This window comes from Lipotes vexillifer, unplaced genomic scaffold (genome assembly GCF_000442215.2).
Source record: "Lipotes vexillifer unplaced genomic scaffold, Lipotes_vexillifer_v1.1 scaffold493, whole genome shotgun sequence".
In the NCBI taxonomy this organism is placed as follows: Eukaryota; Metazoa; Chordata; class Mammalia; order Artiodactyla; family Lipotidae; genus Lipotes; species Lipotes vexillifer.
In genome coordinates, this window is record NW_006786277.1 from 74,057 (window position 1) to 92,113 (window position 18,057).

At 43.6% G+C, this 18,057-nt stretch overlaps 1 protein-coding gene across 2 annotated transcripts in view; it reads right to left on the reverse strand.

The window, feature by feature from the left end:
* Positions 1-18,057, reverse strand: part of JPH1 (junctophilin 1) — an 80,343-nt gene that overhangs the window by 61,716 nt on the left and 570 nt on the right. For both annotated transcript variants that reach the window (XM_007458438.1, XM_007458439.1), the window contains exon 2: positions 12,845-13,604. In XM_007458438.1, the coding sequence (XP_007458500.1) occupies positions 12,845-13,604 (760 nt within the window). The remainder of the gene's footprint in view (positions 1-12,844; positions 13,605-18,057) is intronic.

Sequence of the window (18,057 nt, forward strand, 5' to 3'; positions counted from 1 at the left end):
CAAAGCTTGTGTGTGCGTGGGCAGAGGGGCACGGGGTCAGGCTCACGCTTCCTCTCCCCCTTCAGGGCTAGTGCAGGTCTGACTGTGTGAGCATCTAACAATGCCTCTGACCTGATCAACATTGACTGGTATGTCAGGGGTGCTTCAAAACCGTTTTGATTTTGGTTCGATGTTCCTCACTACAAGCCTGCTTCTAACAGTTTAGACGGTAGGTCATTTTCCCTTTCAGCCCACCATCTTCTGATTGCAGACAAGTCTAGAGTTGGAAGAGTAAAACGTCAGTGGTGTTTCACTGAGTGATTTACTCACGGAGTAGTTTCTGTACGAGGCATCGTTGGTAGAGCTACGTGAAGTCAAGGTTCAAAAACAGGCAAAGGAGGTGAATTCACAGGATGGCAGAGACCCAGACCGGGGCTTTCTGTGACTGCCTGGTCCAGTTTTTCCCACTTCCTCACTCCCATTGCATCGGTAAGAAAAAGAGACCTGGAACGATTACTTGTTCAATATGTCAGAAATAAATCACCCGTATTCTGGGAATGAACGAAACGTTTTGCTAACCTGATTTAGGGGCATTAGAGTATCAGACACATAATGTCCTAGACCTGCCTCTGCTCCTTACCCACCACTTCCAGTCCATCAATTTCTGCTTGTTTTATCCCTTGCTTCTCTACCACCCCAGCCTTCGACTGGTCTCTGTCATCTCCACATACCAGGCCTCCAGTCTTGGCCCCATTTAAATCCATCTCAAAGGCAGATGGTTTCCTGATCAAATTCCTTCAAAGACTCCCCAAGGCCAGCAGTGGAAAACCCAGCTCCCAAACCTTCACCACCTCGTTTCCCACCGTATCTCAATGTAGCAAACTTCAGCGCGCCTGAGAGTAACCTGGGAAGTTTGCGAAATGCAGACCTCCGGGCCTCAGCCAAAGGAGAGCTAATTCAGCCCCAGGTGGAGGACCAGGAAATTTTCAAAAGCCCCCGGGGATCTGCCCTCAGGGTGGATGGAGCACGCCTGGGGAATGCTGCCCTCCAGTCCCACTGCCTGCAGGAACTCACCCCATGCACTTTCACTCCACTCCGGCCTCCCAGGATGTTCCTTTGGTCTGGAGCATCCTTGCCACCGTCTGCCTCCTTCCTAATCTCCACAGCTCAGGCTCAGCCCCACTCCCGTAAGCCCCACGCGCATTTGGTGTTCCTCTCTTCTAAGCATGCTCACAGGTTTACCTCAGCACTTACGATACTATAGTGACAGTATCTGTTTATGTTTGTCTCCTGCACAATGTTCGTGGCTGTTGAATGAATAATGTCTGCTAAAGGAAACAGTGGCAAATGAATTATATGACTAAATAATTCTGCTTCCAGACAGACCTTCCTTTAGGAACCGAGAGAGGATGTGGGTTAAAGAAAAAAAAAAAAAAAAAAAATCCTACCCCAATTCTCAAAATCCCGTGGAGGTTAACGCCTTGGGGTCCGATGGTTATGCTGCCTGGGATCCTCCCTTGATAGGTCATCTACTTGTTTTGTGACCTTTCTATACCTCAGTTTCCTACCTACTCACAGAGTTGCCATAGGGATTAGGTGAGATGACAGATGACAAGCCCACAGCACAGGTCCAGGCACCAGGTAACCACTCAAGACATGTCTGTCTGCACGTGGCTAAAAGGCAGCGCCCCAATTGCTATCCTCAGAGCAAAAGGGGAAGGGCGCTTGCACTGATGCATGATATACACGGGGGAACCGTTTAGAGTGTCTGCACTGCTTCCATATCTGGAAACACTGCCAAAAAAATTCACTAACTGCCAAACAGCTACCTTTGGTGTTTCTGTATCCAAAGGCTGCTAATGAGATTCCTGCTACCGTCAAAAATCATCTTACAGACTCTATGCAGAAATCTTAAATTAAAAAATGTGATTTAAATGAAAATAATTTAAGTATTTTAACAGTTTACTATTTTTTAAAGAAAGTGCAGTTATCTTCCCTTCCGCATTATAAAATTCTTCTGTACTTTACATTCTTCCTTTACATTCCTATTGTTAGGGGTGACATTACATATTTGAAGAGACATTTTATTAAGTTTTCTTAATTTAGTCCGGGCCTGCTGTGCATCTTGAGAGTGGTCACAAGAGACGAACAGGGGTTGGGCAAAGGAAAGGGGCCTGGCAGGGAGGGCCATTCCAGGCAGAGGGAGCTGCTTGTGCAAAGAGCACGGGAAGCAGTCTGCAACAAACCACCCAGGCTGGGTTACGTGCTTCCAGGTGGGCCCCTCCAGCCTGCAGCCCCGCCTCGCTCCCAGCTCCTGTCCTGCTGCACAGGAACCCGCCAGCCTATCTGGTCTTAACAACACGTTTTCTTTCTTATTCATCTCTGTATTCCTAGGGCCTAGTGCCATGTTTGGACAGAGCTGGCACTAAATAAATGTTTGACAAATGATGTTTCTTTAGCATAATAATTTCTGATAGTGATATTTTGTTCCCGTGTGTTGCCAAGAAAGAAACAGGCCAACAGATCTATCTTGCTCGCTGGGTATGTCCCTTGAGCACAAATCTTAGAAAGCATAATTTCACAAATTCAAGAATGGACGTTCTGATACCTGAATTGCATTGTCATAAGGCAACAGATTCCCAAGCACTTAATGTGAGAACTGCTTTATTGGTACCTCTTAAAAAACAGCTGTGTCTAGTATCATGTACAGGAATTCCTCTTTCGTGGCAGGGCTCCTAAATGCCACTGTTCCTCAGGGTTACTCTCTCAGCTCTTTACATACAGTACAAATCTTTCTGAGTTCCAGGCCCACGGCCCCTTTTGTCTTTTGGGCATCTCAAAATTTAAGAAGTCAAAAATCCGGGCTTCCCTGGTGGCTCAGTGGTTGAGATTCCGCCTGCCGATGCAGGGGACACGGGTTCGTGCCCAGGTCCGGGAAGATCCCACATGCCGCGGAGCGGCTGGGCCCGTGAGCCATGGCCGCTGAGCCTGCGCGTCTGGAGCCTGTGCTCCGCAACGGGAGAGGCCACAACAGTGAGAGGCCCGCGCACCGCAGAAAACAAAACAAACAAACAAACAAAAATCCAAACTCATCTTCCTCTTTAAACCTGTACCTTCCTCCCTGGTCCCTTGTTTCAATAAACAGGACCAGCATCCTTCTAGTTGTCCAGGCCAGAAACCCGAGTCACTGACTCTTCTGGTTCACCACACCATCAACTAATCCTACTGAGTCTGCCTAGGAGGCTCTCGCCCATACATTCACTTGTTCCCACCTCCACTGCCACTGCTTAGCTCACCCCATGGGCTCTTACCTAGATTACTGGTCAGCCGATTACTACTTAATCTGTCTCCAGTTTTATTGCCTGCCCCCTTCCACTTCCCAATCTCTATACCACCTGCAGACAGAGTGATCTTTCTAATACCTGATCATGTAATTCTGCTGCCTGAAACTATCAACAGGTCTCCTCTGTCTTCGGGATAACGCCTGAATTCCTTATAGGTCAGTGTGCCCCTGCTTACTTCTCCACTTCATCTCTCAACAACTGCCACCTAGCGCCCTCTTTTCCAGCCATGCCAAACATTTTACAGCCTCCCAAATACACGAGTGCCACTGTCCTCTGCACCATCCTCCACCTTCTTCTGGAAAACATCTACCCATCCTTTGGTTCCCAGCTTGCTACCACTTGCAGAATCTCTCCTCCAGCCCCGGCCTATGATTAAGCTCTTCCTGTGTGCTACCTAAACTCACAGCAAGGTGCCTATCATCCAACAGGTAACTGCTTTTTCAATCTGTACCAAACAGACTAGGTCCTAATCATAATTTTACATTTACATAGTCCGTAATCGGTGAGTGACTGGAATTAATATTTCACTGAGATAAGAAGCAAACCTTATAAAATGGGCTGTCTTTTCTGGGAATCCAGGCCAGACTGTTAACTAACTTGTTAACAGACGACAGATAAAGGGCTAAAGGTACCGCACTGTCAGGGCATTTGCATCTTTGCAAGGTAGCCTGTCAGTCCACAGCTCAACTGATTCTGAAATCACTGGGATGAGCCGGAGGGGGTGTGAACAAGTGACTAGGGCAGGTGGAGGGTGGGTGGAGCCCCATCATCTGACACCCCACCATCCTCGCTCTTGAACCCTAAACTTCTCAACAAGTTTTGACTAAGAGGCTTCCCCCTATGAATCTCAGACCTTTCCCCTAATAGATGGAAGTATATGTATGAAATCTTGAAATCCTAATTCCAAAAAGTTCCCTCACCAATGTTAAAAAAAAAAAAAAAAAGAAACTGAGAGGGACACTTAGACCAAGCAACTGAGCTCAAAATTTGACTGACTTGATACAGTAAAATTTAGCAAAACATTCTACCTCATTTAAAAGTTTTTAGACGCTAACAAAAAAATATAACCAAATGATTTGTTAATCTCTGGCATAACGGATGATTTTTAAAATACTAGAAAGTGAATTAAAAATTAATTGTATTGTACTTGGCTTGAATAAGTTTCTTTTGGCGCACAGGGAAATCCTAAGAAGATTTGACTTCAAAGAGCTGTACTATTTTCGAGGCAATCTTGATTCCTTACACATTAATTAAATTTCTGATAAAGCAGCTTATTCTGAATTGAGCATATTATACAAATAAATGTGAAACACCAACTGAAACAGAAGTGCAAAATTATTAAAAGCTGATTTGGTTGTACTCCCAAGAGGCCACTGGACTAAGGCTGAGTGACTTACATAAATACCTTTGGCATTTGTTGGATCCTGTTCCTAAACACAATGTTCATATTTCATCTATAATAAGAAAAGCATCTCAAAGATTTGCAAGGCACTAGTCTTGCAAGCATCCAGTGTGGTGTCTTGAGTAAAGTGAGATTGGTAGAGTCAGCTTAATCCATGATGGAAAGTTGTGAGCAGGGTGCCTGGCAGCTGCCGCTCGCAGGCGCCTCCCCGCTAGGTTAGCATGAGCACAGAACCCTGCCACTGGCCCCAAAGCAGAGCTTCTCCAGGGCAAAGCCAAAGTTCCTATGGAGCACACGGGATGGAGCCTGAACCCAATCACACCTCCGCCTTTCCGGAAAAGTTTAGCAGGGTGGTTTCCACTACATCGAAGCTGTACTGAAAAGTAGCTGCTGCGTTAATGCCCCACATTGACTGAATCTGCAAAGTGTCATATTTCACAGCTAAATGAGAGGGAATCTGCCGAAATTTGTACTGTCTGGAGCAAACTCAGATTTCTGCAGTTAACACCGGGCCAACGTGTGTCCCCCAAGCCTAGGTTATCATCGCCTTGGACTGTTTTTTCCCTCCAGTCTTCACAGCCGGTTTCCACCAAGCAGGTCTCTGCAGAATTGACTATGACCTCACGTGCCACTCATACCACGTATGGCATCTTCTCGCCCTCCCTGTTCCAAGCGGAGAGCCACACCTACACGATTCAGGGTTTAAAAAGGAATGCTTCTGGGCTTCCCTGGTGGCGCAGTGCTTGAGAGTCCGCCTGCCGATGCAGGAGACGCGGGTTCGTGCCCCGTTTCGGGAGGATCCCACATGCCGCGGAGCGGCTGGGCCCGTGAGCCGTGGCCGCTGAGCCTGCGCGTCCGGAGCCTGTGCTCCGCAAATGGGAGAGGCCACAACAGTGAGAGGCCCGCCTAACGCAAGGAAAAAAAAAAAAAAAAAAAAAAAAAAAAAAAAATGGAATGCTTCTAATGGTCCTAGAGCCTGGATAACTGTGTGGCCCTCCCATCATGGTGGCCCAAGACTGAGTTTCATTAAATCTGTATTGCTTGGACCTACCCGTTAATCACTAAAACTCAGGCACACCTCAATGCCTCAGGGTTTCTGAAGGGGCCTGGCCCTGGGAGGGCTGGCTGAAGAATTTTTTTAAAGAAATATATTTAGAAACGAGATGGCCTAAGAATGTTTTATAAGGTGCTCATGATACAATGTGTTCCCATGTCATGTGTTAATGACCTGTTAAGCCACCAGGTGATATAACATCAGAGCTGAAGAAGAGCAGGGCAAGGGCTTTCTCCGTCTTCCCAGTTCGGCCTCTGGACTAGCATTATAGCCAAGCTCTGCCCCCTGCTTAGGGGCAGGACAGGGCTGACGCCTAGGTTATCTTTGTGGTTTCAGCTGTTCTCTCCACACACCCACAGAATTCTCAGTGACTGCTCGGCCCCTTAAGAAGTCCTGGGCCCCGGGATAGGAAGAAGCATGTCTTTCTTTTAACAGCCTGGAGAAGGTGGTGAGGAAATTAGAGGGGGTGCCTCACTGGCTCCCACGGGAAATGGGCAATCTTTGGTAAAAACGACAAACATGCACTTCAAACTTTGATGTGCAATACAGAAACCACAACACACACGTAAAGGACAATGGTGACCGACACTAATATATCCAAACAATATGAAGATGAAGTCTTTGTTATCCTCCACTGTCTTCAGGATTAGGACTCCAGCCTAGCTTGATAGAAACACATGGGGCCATTTCCTTACTCATTTTCTCTTCAGTCTTAAAAAATGTAATTGCCTCTTGACAATATACTGACTCCACACCGACTGAGGCTGGGAAAGGGGTGAGTCTGGACACACACGTCTGCACACAGGTGGTCCAGCCTGGTGGACTTAACTCCGTTCCTTTTGCTTATAGCCCTATTTCCGCTTCCCAAGCCTTCCTTCCCTTCCTGCTTCCATCTTTACCTCCATCTCAGGCTGGCTTCTTGGTCTTCTATCAACCTTCACTTTTGGGAATGGTACTTGTAGGATCGACACGTTTTCTAAAACATTAACTAGATGTAGGGATTTACAGGTTAAAGTCCCATGACACCCACTCTTTCATTCAACCCTTACAACAACCCTCCTGTGAAGAAAAAGGCAAACGTCAGTCCCCACACACAGAAGCTTTTCCGCACCTCAAGGCCTGAGTGCTTTAACCAAGCCTCTGGAATCTGCTCATAGGCTGGTGAGAGCAGGTGGAAAAGGGCGACAGGCAGCAAAGGCAGATATGGAAGAACACGGGAGACACAACTGAAAAAAAATAACTAATGCTCTTCTCAGCCATAAATTCCCACATTTTAGGTGATTTGCCCCTCAAATTTCTTTACTTATTTAACAGTCTCTTCATTAAAGTGACTTATGAGGCATTACAAGGAGTCCGCCTTCCTATGAAAAATCACTTATGCTAATAGTTGAAAATTAACCAGAGCCCCAGTAGAAGAAACAAAAACATTCACGGAAAAGGTAACCTAAAATTGTTTTTAAAGACGTGATACAGCCACTAATATTACAGAAAAGAAATAAAGATAAAACTATAATAATATCGATTTTCAAAAGAGAAAGCTTTTATCCAACAGAATTTAAGGACCTCAAATTCCTTGCCCTTTACAATAACTTGGCAGATTGAGCTTTTTCCTAAAATTGGTGGTAATAAGTTTAATTTGGATCCATAATGCGCACTGGCTCATGGTTGACTTTGGGCTTTAATAGGTGTGAATGCAGTCAAGTAATCTTGTGAGGGACTGTTCCACTGAATGTTATTATTTGAGCTAAAGAAATATGACCAAAAAAAATGGCTGGACAAGAAAACCTTTCAAAAGGAAACAGACAGCTGAATATTCAGCAAACAGATTTTTAAAAAGACAATAAGCTCTTATGTTCTGCCTTATCACAAATTTTGGTGATGTCAACTAAGTAGGATAGGCCAATGTTATTGTAGTTAGTAAAAGTTGACTTCCTGGAAATTTCTTATCGGACACTCACAGGTATCACTGGACCAGCTCATGAAGAATGGAAATTAACATTTTAACTAGAAGCTGTTATTCCCTGGCTATGCTTTAGTTTTGACACTTTAATGATGTTGACCTAATCAGGGAAAAGGGCACCTCTAACACATACTTCTGCATTTTCTGCACTCCCTTGACTATTGCCAGATTACAGGGTGATGAACTGTGAGAGCTAGGTTTCCTGTCTGAGAACTGCGGTTTAAAAATGTCTGGCAAAATGGAATTAGAAACACTGGCAGTGTACGTACCCAAAGTAGTGAGGATGTGATTCACTCATTCATCAAATATTTACTAGAGCTCTTATAAAAGTGCCCTGATCTAAACTAGATGCTGGTAATACAAAAGTGAGCCCAGCTGCCGTCGGGGCCTGGCTCTCCAATCTAAGCTGGAGAAAGAGACATTACACAAACATACTGAAATACAATGACGATTTAGACTAACTAACGGGGGGATTTGGACTGAGGGGGTGGGGTGGGAGGGGTAAGGGTGGGGAAACCCTCTGTGAAGAAGAGACTCCATGTCTAGACCAGAGTGGGGAGCAGCCCAAGGGGATGGCCAGGGGAGCCGGGCCTGGGTACCAGCCAGAGGGAGGGATGAGCAAAGACTCCCTTGATGGAAAGCTGTAGTGGCTGAGTCATTCTGGGCATGGAGGAAAGGGGGAGAGTGGCATGAAATCGTAATGTACCTTTTTAAAAGAGAAGTATGGGAAATATGTTTTTCCTGTAGGATTAAAAAAAAACCCTGTCATTTTAATATGTAAGTCCAAAACTGGCAAACAAGGAATCCAGTCTCTGGTTCTGCAAACGGACAGAGCAAGCTCACCAGATCCCTTGATGCTGAAGTTCTCCACATGCTATCTGGCTGCTTCCCTCCCCCTGTACGGCTACACCTGTGACAAGCACAGCAGGGCTGGGCAGGGGACAGCACATTCCCTGTCTAGTGCTGCCGTTACCACCTGAAGTAGCACTAATGGTTGGGGAGAGGTTGGGAGCAGACAGCTCCACCCCACTCGTCAGCCTGACCCACCACTGACACTTCACAGTGGTCCTGGGGGATTCCCAGCCCATCACCCGACTGGCTGCAGTGAGGCTGGCCAGAGTTAGTGAGTAAGGGTCACTATCCCACTCCGCTCTATCCTCCCTTCTTAGTTTTCTTTCTTCTCATCTGATAACAACGAAGCAAGTATAAACAAATACCGGTGGTTCTCAGATGCTTTAGGCCAGAGCTCTCCCATCCTTTTCACCACACCTCTTCCACCCTTTAGCATAACTACCCCTTCTAAGGCCCAGATTCTACAAAGCTCTTCCTCTGTCTACACCCCTCCCTAAATTATCTATTCGTTTCCGCGCAAGCGTGGTTCTCAAAGGGCCACTTAAATGCCTCAACCAAATGCCTCACCTTAAAATCCCTCCTTAAAATATTTTTCTCAAGGAACAGTCATTTGAACATCTGTCTTAAGGAATTATTGGAGACAAGAGTTAGCGGAGTAAAAAATGACCAAATGAGAAAAATGACTGAAATGACAGGGACAGTGGGGTGACCTTGGGCAGAGCCTCAGTCTCTGCCTCTGAAAATGAGGAGCTTGAAATGTTCAGAGTTGCTTCCCTTTCTCTTGCACATTTCTTAAAAAACAAGGTGGAGACATTTTCTCAATTCCATATGATGATTTTTACTCTCAGGGCCAAGACAAGCGGAGAACAGAACATGTTTTGAAAATCTTACTAACATAAAATCATATAAACTTTTGGGATTAGAACAGACACCTAAAGAAAGGTTATAGGAGTCGGCAAATTATTAGCATCCCTTAAAGTTTTAACTCTTTTTTAAAATTTTTATAAAGTTTTAACTCTTGAGTGCTAGCCAAACTTTTAACTCTTTGAGTGCTATAGCCAAACTAGCTAGGGAACTTTCAGTACCTACTGATCCTACTGCGTTATTTCTACCATCTACTACCTCTTCTCTGTCATCCTCATATTCCCTGATCTATAAGAATTAAACAGGGGCCCATAATAAGCCTTCAGAAATAAGCCTCCTGTATTTACTGGGAAGATACACCACTCCGCCTGCAATGAAGTAAAGGAAAGACCCACAGATCTACCATGTTTTCCTGAATCTTTGGGCTGAAGATGGCTGGTTCCATGTCTCCTGATTTCCCTGAGGAGCCATTTTCACAGAAGGTAATTATTTTCCCTCAAAGCTAGGCTTTGTTTCCAGATAAAATAAGGTGATGGTACAAAAGCGGATCCATTTCCCTGGGATTTCAGAAACACACAAAAATCTCTGTAGCATAAAAAATGACAGTGATACAATAATAACACTATCAGGGAGGCAATCTGAAGTGGTCAATAACCATTAACAGATCATCTCCCTTTGTTGCTAATGCTGAACTAGTGATTTCAACAGTGGCCGCTGCCAGGAGTCTTACTTTCTAGTTCTTATTCTGCCATCACTGGGGCAGGGGAAGGGGAAGAGTGTCTTTATGTTCTTAAACTTTTGATATTTTTAAAAGCAAAAACCATTAATAACAACTGCTAGAAGGGTCAGGAAGGACTGAGCAAGCTGCTAAACTCTGTATGTGAAGTAATCGTTAAAGCAAGGAATCTGGAAAGATACGAAACCAGTGAAAGTGAAATATAAAAGGTTAATCGAGCGTTAAATTTTTTTTTTGCCTATCATGTCATCAAAACAGTGTTTTTTTCCTTGTGGTAAGAACACTTAACATGAGATCTACCCTGTTAAAACGTTAAGCACACACTACAGTATCGTTAACTACAGGCACAATGTTGTAGAGAGCTCTAGAACGATTCAACTTGCTTAACTGCAGCTTTATACCTTGGAACAGCAACTACCAATTTCTCCCTCCCTTCAGCCCCTGGCAACCACCATTTTACTGTTTCTATGCATTTGACCATTATAGATCTCGCCTATAAGTGGAATCGTGCAATATATTTGTCTTGTGACTGGCTTATATCACTAAGCATAATGAACTAAGCATTTTTTAAACAGCTAAGTGAAATCTTTATGAAGGAGTTAACTAGCTAGAAGTACAAGCTCTTAAGCTAAATGTCTGTTAATTATAAGCTATTATAACACACTACTCCCAAACTACATAATACCACCCCAAAAGACTTTCAACAGAGAGACTGTGCCTAGAACTTGGATAAGAGTTTTACGATACCAGTAAAATCAGAGATCTTTGCATCACAGCTTTTCGTTATGTAGGTTCCTCCAACTTAATCATAAAAGTCAATAATTAAAGCAAGCATAAGAAAGTTATTTGCTAGAATGTCCCGCATAGGTTTATCTTCCACCTGCCAAGACTGAATTACCTCTAGTATTATCACTAGGTGAAAACAAAAGGGAAGAATCCAAGAGCACATTTCAAATTAGAGACTAGGGCCTAACGAAAAGTGTATCAATTAGCTCTAAAAGTTATCAGAGGGCCATGGAAGCTGGCAAGGTTAGATGTGCCAAGTATCCTATCTACAAGCAAAGTAAAAAGCAAGTAGATGCAATGCCTGGTGATCAGAGAAAACCATGATCTAAAATAAAAGATGCTCAGCAGATAAGAGAGGAGAGACCGTTCTTGAAAGGTTGCGCCAATTAACAAGCAACATTAACTTTAAAATTGGGTTAGTTTGGGATAAAGATGGAAATCTTGAACACTTTAATATCATATATATCTAAAAATAATACGAAAACCAAGACCGCCTCCATTTTCCAATTAGCGTTTCAGACACTCAGAAGTAAATAGCAGCCATAAAACAGGGGCATTTAAAAAAAAAGAATCTCAGAAGTCTAGAAGTATTAAGTTGAACAATATGAAATCGCCAATTTTGTACATCGAAAAGTTTGAACATCAGAATTTTCACATGGTTCCACCAAAGAAAAGGGAGGGCTCATTAATTTAATGGCAAGAATAAACACCTGAAGACATGCCAGGAGTTCGTGGTTTCACAAGGTTTACTTCAATGCGAGAACAGTACTGAAGCAGGAAAAGGGTTTTTAATATTCTATGATAAACGTTATGTCTCAAATCACACGAAACTAGGGCCAGTCAGTACCCGCTCAAAAGAGCCTAAGAATAAAATTTTCCACGTATAACCGTCCCACTTTCTTTTTTGACTAACATATGACATCCAACCCCAGTAAAATTCTATTCCCAGTCGGTTTCTCCATGCCCTGGTTGGATGCCTGAACCTGGCTATCATGGGTAGAACTTCAGGGGCGTGCCCACATACACCTCACTTCTCAATCTACTATTCACCACTCTGTCCTACTCACTCCAGCCCTCTTCTGCCGCTTTCTTTTAACCTTGGCACACTGACAGTCCCATCTGTCTTTGTCAGGCTCTCCCCACCCCCTTCCTTTCAATATACCAGTGATCTAGTCTTTCTTGCATAGAATGGGGGGATTCTGCTGAGCCTCGGTCACTCTGCCTTTCCCATGTAGGTAAGCTTTGCTGTTCAAAGAATGTCTGCTGGATTCTGTCATGTAACTTTACATTTCTGCCTTATCTGAATCCTGGTGAGTTTCTCAAAACCAATCTCACCTATAAGGCATCAATAAACAGAATTTGAATGTTATAAATTAGGATAATTTTCTAAGGCGGAGTTGTACACACCTCCAACTTTAATATTAGAATAAAGGGACTCACCTACACTAGGTGGGTTTCCATGTGGATGGTATTTTCTTTCCAGCACACAAAAGCACTGTGCTCCCTCTGGAAGTATTTCAGGGGTACTTTTTTTAAAAAAAAAAAAAAAAAGTAAAACAGTAACTTTCTGGACTCTGGGAAATGTACACAGGCTCTGAGTCAACTCCATCACGTGCAGTATTAGGGAAGTAATTTATATAAGGAAGGGAACCGCAATGTGCCTTCGACATTTTTTGAGGGCGGAAAGTTTCAGAAGAGGGCAGGTACGTTTCTGACTCATTCTATTGGGCTTAATCATTTTCCACCTTTGATTCCGGCAGTTGTAGAACCTATTTGGTGATGTCACCAAAGGACTGACAAACATATTATTTGATATTCCCCTGTTGCGAAGGACCCGGGCAGAACCACCCATCCTGTGCGTACATACCTTGAATTTGCTATTTCCACTTTGGTTCTCGCCATGGCGGCTGCCCTTTGCGCGCCTTCGATCGCTCTGTCCACCTTCTCCCTAGTTTTTGTATTTCTTATTGGTATAAGCTGCTTCCTTATTCCACGGACCAGAATGTTATTTTTGTATTTTCCCTCTTCCTTAGAGCCGTCGGGAAACACGGTGCAGCCGTACCCGTGCCTCTTGTTATTTGCCCACTCGCCTTCATACTTCATGCCGTTGGAGCGCTCGCTGATGCCGAAGCCGGTGCGCTTGTCATTCTTCCACTCGCCCATGTAGGTTTCCGTGGTGGTGGCGTCCACGTGGTCTTCCACCGGGCAGAAATCACAATCTACGTCGCCGAAGCTGATGGTGGAGTTGGCGTCGCTGGAGCTGATTCGGCTCATGGCCGCGTCACTGCGGACAGAGCTGCGCTTGCTGGAGATGGAGGACTTGGATTCGGACTTGCGCAGTTTCATGCTTCCCAAGAGGGAGCCCCGGCGGAAGAGGCCGCCCTTCTTCTTGCCCGCGAGCTCGGCGTCGGCATGGAAGTTGAGCACGAAGCCCCCGCGGCTGCCGGCCGGGCTGTCGGCGGCGGCCGCGGCGTCGTGGAGCACGCTGCCGTTGCTCTGCTCGCTGCGCAGCGAGGCCAGCGACGTGCGCAGCGGCGAGCGGATCACCGTGGCCATGCCGTAGGGCACGCTCTGGCGCACGCCGTAGCCGTGTCGCATGCCGCCGGCCCACTGGCCCTGGTAGGTACCTTCGAGAGACCGCAAGAGAGCACAGCGTAAGTCTGGGTCCGAGGGGGCGCTGGCGCCTGCGAGCGCGGGGCGCGCACGGCTAGAGCCCTGCGCGCAGGCCTGGCGGCCCAAGGTGCAATCCCGCACATTGCCAAGTCAACTCTTAGGGATGCTTTTAAAATTCCATTTGTGAATCCCGTCCCTGAGATGTTGTGCCTAGACCTTTTCTGTAATTGTATGTAGGCTTTTTGTATACAGCTGTGGTGGCTAAAAAGCGTGCACTATTTACCTTTGGGAAAACTGAGATAAGGCCAGGGGAAAACTTCCACACTTAGCATTATGGAATTCATCTCGGGGCAAAGGCGTGCTTGACAGTGTCCACTGAAACTTTGTTGACACCCGATCACTTTTTCAATGAATATTATGCCTTCTCAGGAAAAGGATGATCTCTAATCGAAAGCATTTGTTTTCAGTAAGTTTTTCTATTAACTAAATTAGCAGAGACGTTTAAAAATTAATCTGGAGCAGCTTTTTCAATAACCTTAGGAGGAACTGAATGTTAAGATTAGGGAACTTAGAATTTTCTCTTCCACATCAAGTTCATTTCCTTTTAATTAAAGGAAAATTTTAAATTAAAATATCCCCCAAAAGAAGCTATGTAGAAATTTTAAGATGTAATTACTTCTTTATTATTCCTAACTCACAATATCACAGAACACCAATCACGATAACAGCCTGTCTTGACTTCTTTCAGTTTCTGATTATACCGAGCTACCCTGCCATTTTATATTGCCGTGAAAAGATTTCTATTGCACGGCATACAGTTATTTTTAAAATACCGAGAAGTGCTGCTTATAGTTTTATATCACTGTGTTAACAAGGGCTGATTATTGCACTTAAAAGTTAAAGCCATAATGGCTCCAAAGTCAAAAGTTTTGACTAATTTCAAGACTACCATTGCTCTCTGTTCATTCTGATATATTTTTTGGTATATAAATAGACAGTAGCAGGGAGACAATGAAATATGAAGTGGGTCTGGTACTGTGAATGCTATATTCTGCATAGATCTTAACATCTTAACCTGACACCTAAGAACTTCTGAGGAGGTGGGCATAAACCCCAAAGGATAAGATAGTCAAACAGAACATTTCAGATCAAGAAGCTTTCTACTGAATATTAGCCATCTCCAAACAGGGAAGGAAACTGAATTATTTCCTTAATAATTATTTCTTTAACAGGGAAGGAAATTGAATTATTAGGAAATTGCAACTTACTTTCCCTTTTCCTGATAGACAAAATTTTAAGTTCTAAGATAAAAGTTATACAACCTGACTTACACGCACTAAAACTACCTTATTTTTAAATACTTTGTTTAAATAAGCAAGGAATGCTATAATTGTATCCTTCTACATAATGACAAGTTAATTTTGCTAGAACAACTTCCAACATACTGTTTGATATCAAGAAGTATTTACACTTTTAAAATGCAACCATACTGTCTTAGGAATTCCTAACATTGAAGGGAAATTAACAGCTAGTTTCCTTAAACTGCTGTCTCCAGAAAGTATTCAGAATTTCCAACGACATATTGCTTGAAAACTCTAAGTGGTTTAAGGCAACAGCAATAATTAGAAAGTTTAGGTTGTTGCTTAACTGTCCAGTTGAGAAGCAGAACAATGGCATTGGCTATATTCCCATCCTATTCTGTTGAGGAACAGTATATGGAAGAATTCCTCCACAGAATTGCTAAAATCCAATTTACAGTCAAAGTGTTAGTGGCTCATCTGAAATTTAAAACAGGTTTAGTCAATGAACCTTAGCAAAAAAAAAAGGGCCTCTAGTTCTTTATGAAGCAGTGGTTTCCACCTGCTCCCTGCTGCTCAAATAAAGTTCTAATTAGTTCCTCGCAATCCCTTAAATATAGATACATAGTTCACAAGTTTAAAAATTATTTTCATGGGTTTGAAGTTATGTTCTATGATTCTGTATCTGGGAGCTGATTTTCTAGATATGGCCATTTTCACTAAATAAGCTTGTAGTGGAAGGCATCCAGTTCAGAAAGAATTCCAGTCAAATTTAGACTTTATTATGCCAAACTTAAATCTACATGCTGTGAATGGGTATGTGCATGTGCAAGTATGCATATAATTAACAAAACAATGTGTCTTCCTAGATATTTTCAGTAGCTTCACGACAGGTGAAAAAAGGAACCACAGCAGGATCAGAATTTGCACCAAATATTCTGGGCACCTAGACTTGGATTTCATGAGCATGGTACTAATTTATTCTTAATATTCAGGGGGTTTCTATTTCAGTAACACTTCACACACAAATCACTAATAAAATAAACCGAGTGATACTTGTCAATGGAATTATGGCTTCCTTCCTCTAGTTTAATGCCACCACAAAATACACGGAATCAGATTTTCCCTAGGTCTGAAAGGGTACCTAGGGATGGACTTGTGGTGCAGAGGCAAAAAGTAAAAATAGGGGAAGTGATATGTCCTGTTTTGGCCAAAATCTTTGTATGAAATAAGTTGTAGCAATACACGTCAATTTAGACCCCCATTTTATGATTCAGGACTTTCTAATTAACTGATTGGCATACGAAAGAAAAACACAAGAGTAGGAATTCAATAGTGATTTTTCAGAGCTTTTTCTCCCCTTCCTAATTGGTAGCGTATTAGATTTGTTTTTGGTAGAAAAAGAGAACCACAGTCCTACAGTGATGCCAAATTTTGAGGTTTTAAAAAAATTCTTTTAAAAGTTAGTTTTAAAACAAGATGCTGATGATCTACAGTCATCCTAGACACTTATTTGAGCTTTTACAACACATACATAGAAGACCTTTACTGTGCTACATATATATATTGATTGCTAGGTATAGTGAATACTCTAAGCCAAGAGATTTTGTTTAATGAGTAGTAACTTTGAAAGAAGACTCATTTACTTTTAGCCTTCCAAATACTGTGGTAAAAGAACTATCCATGGCCTTCTTGAAAGGTTCTAAAATAATGCACACATTTGAAAGATAAGTTTTGTATTCCAACTTTCGAGCATGGAATTTAGTTATACTGTAGACCCGGGGCCTCCAATAAAATCCAATCACAAGCTAACACGTTTGTAAGGCTGTCAACCAAGGCACTCTATGCCCATTCAGAACATTTAAGGGCCCTAATTACTGTGGAACTTGAAACTCATGCAGCCCATATACAAGTATTAGAGTAAGTTCCCCCCCACACACTTTAATCCATGAGAACCATATCCTTCATTTATACTGTAGGATGAAAAGATGTCCTTTATAGCAAATCCTACCATTCTGCCGTTTTGCATTTGAAACACGGCCCAACTGTTCTGAGTAAGTGAAGTGTACAAATTGTATAAGCTTTTATATAAGCAGTGGCCTGACTGGGGTTGCTGTGGGCTGGAGAAACTTTTAACTGGATCCCTTTAATATCCTCCAACTCTGAGCTGCAGAATTCTGAAATGTGACCTTGCTTCCTACAACCCTCTTCAACTAACTGATTATGTTTAGTATAAGAAAATTTATTTTGCCAAAGCATAAGACATGCATGCTTCTCAGTTTATTACAAAAGGAAATTCATCAGATTTTGATACCTGTTTCAATAATATGTTTCCTGGTTGGAAAAAAAGGGAACTCTGCCCTCTTATATAAAAAATTTCTTTTGCAAATATTGTTTAAATATTAAAACAAGGTGAATTTTGCTCACAGCCAGCATACCATTTCGGTCATAACACCTTAGTGCAAACCGGCGATTTCGTACTGCCATTCTCAGGAGTAAAGTAGCTGTTAACTTAGCAACTATACCTTTCAATTGTATTTTTTTAAACGTAGACTCCATTGTTCATTTCTAAAGTGTTTTCCTCATAATTTGTCCAGCTATCTGCAGCTCAACAATGAGTACCTTCTTTTGATGGAAAACCAATACTTCAAGAAACCGAATGAAAAACAGAAAGAAAACCCCACATCCTCCGTATCCCACCTGCATCAGGTGGCCTCTCCACTCCCGTAACTAGGATGTTTCCAAAAGCACCTCAGATAAGGAACAATTCCCCAACATCCTAGTTAATGGGGTTCTGGCTTCTATCTTTAGGCTACTAGAGGACCAGAAGCGAAATACGACTCCACGTGAAACCAATCCCAGGAGCGGTCCGCAGCGACCGCCAGCCTCACAAGCCCAGGGCGTTCGCTCTAACTCCACGGGAGTGGTGATTTCAAACCCGCCCGGGAGAGGGAGGGATCAGGAACGTAATGTGACGGGCTCAAGTGACAGCGTCCCCGCTCCAGCCCAGCCCTCCCGGGCGCGCTCCCTCCCGGTGGCAGCGCGGCGCCGGCCAGGTATATTCACGCCCTGCTCCCCAGGGTGTGCACACACCGCCCGCTCCAAGAACCGGGTCAGTTCCAACCCTTGCGCACCCGTCGCGTCCCACTGCACCCTCCTGGGAAGAGCG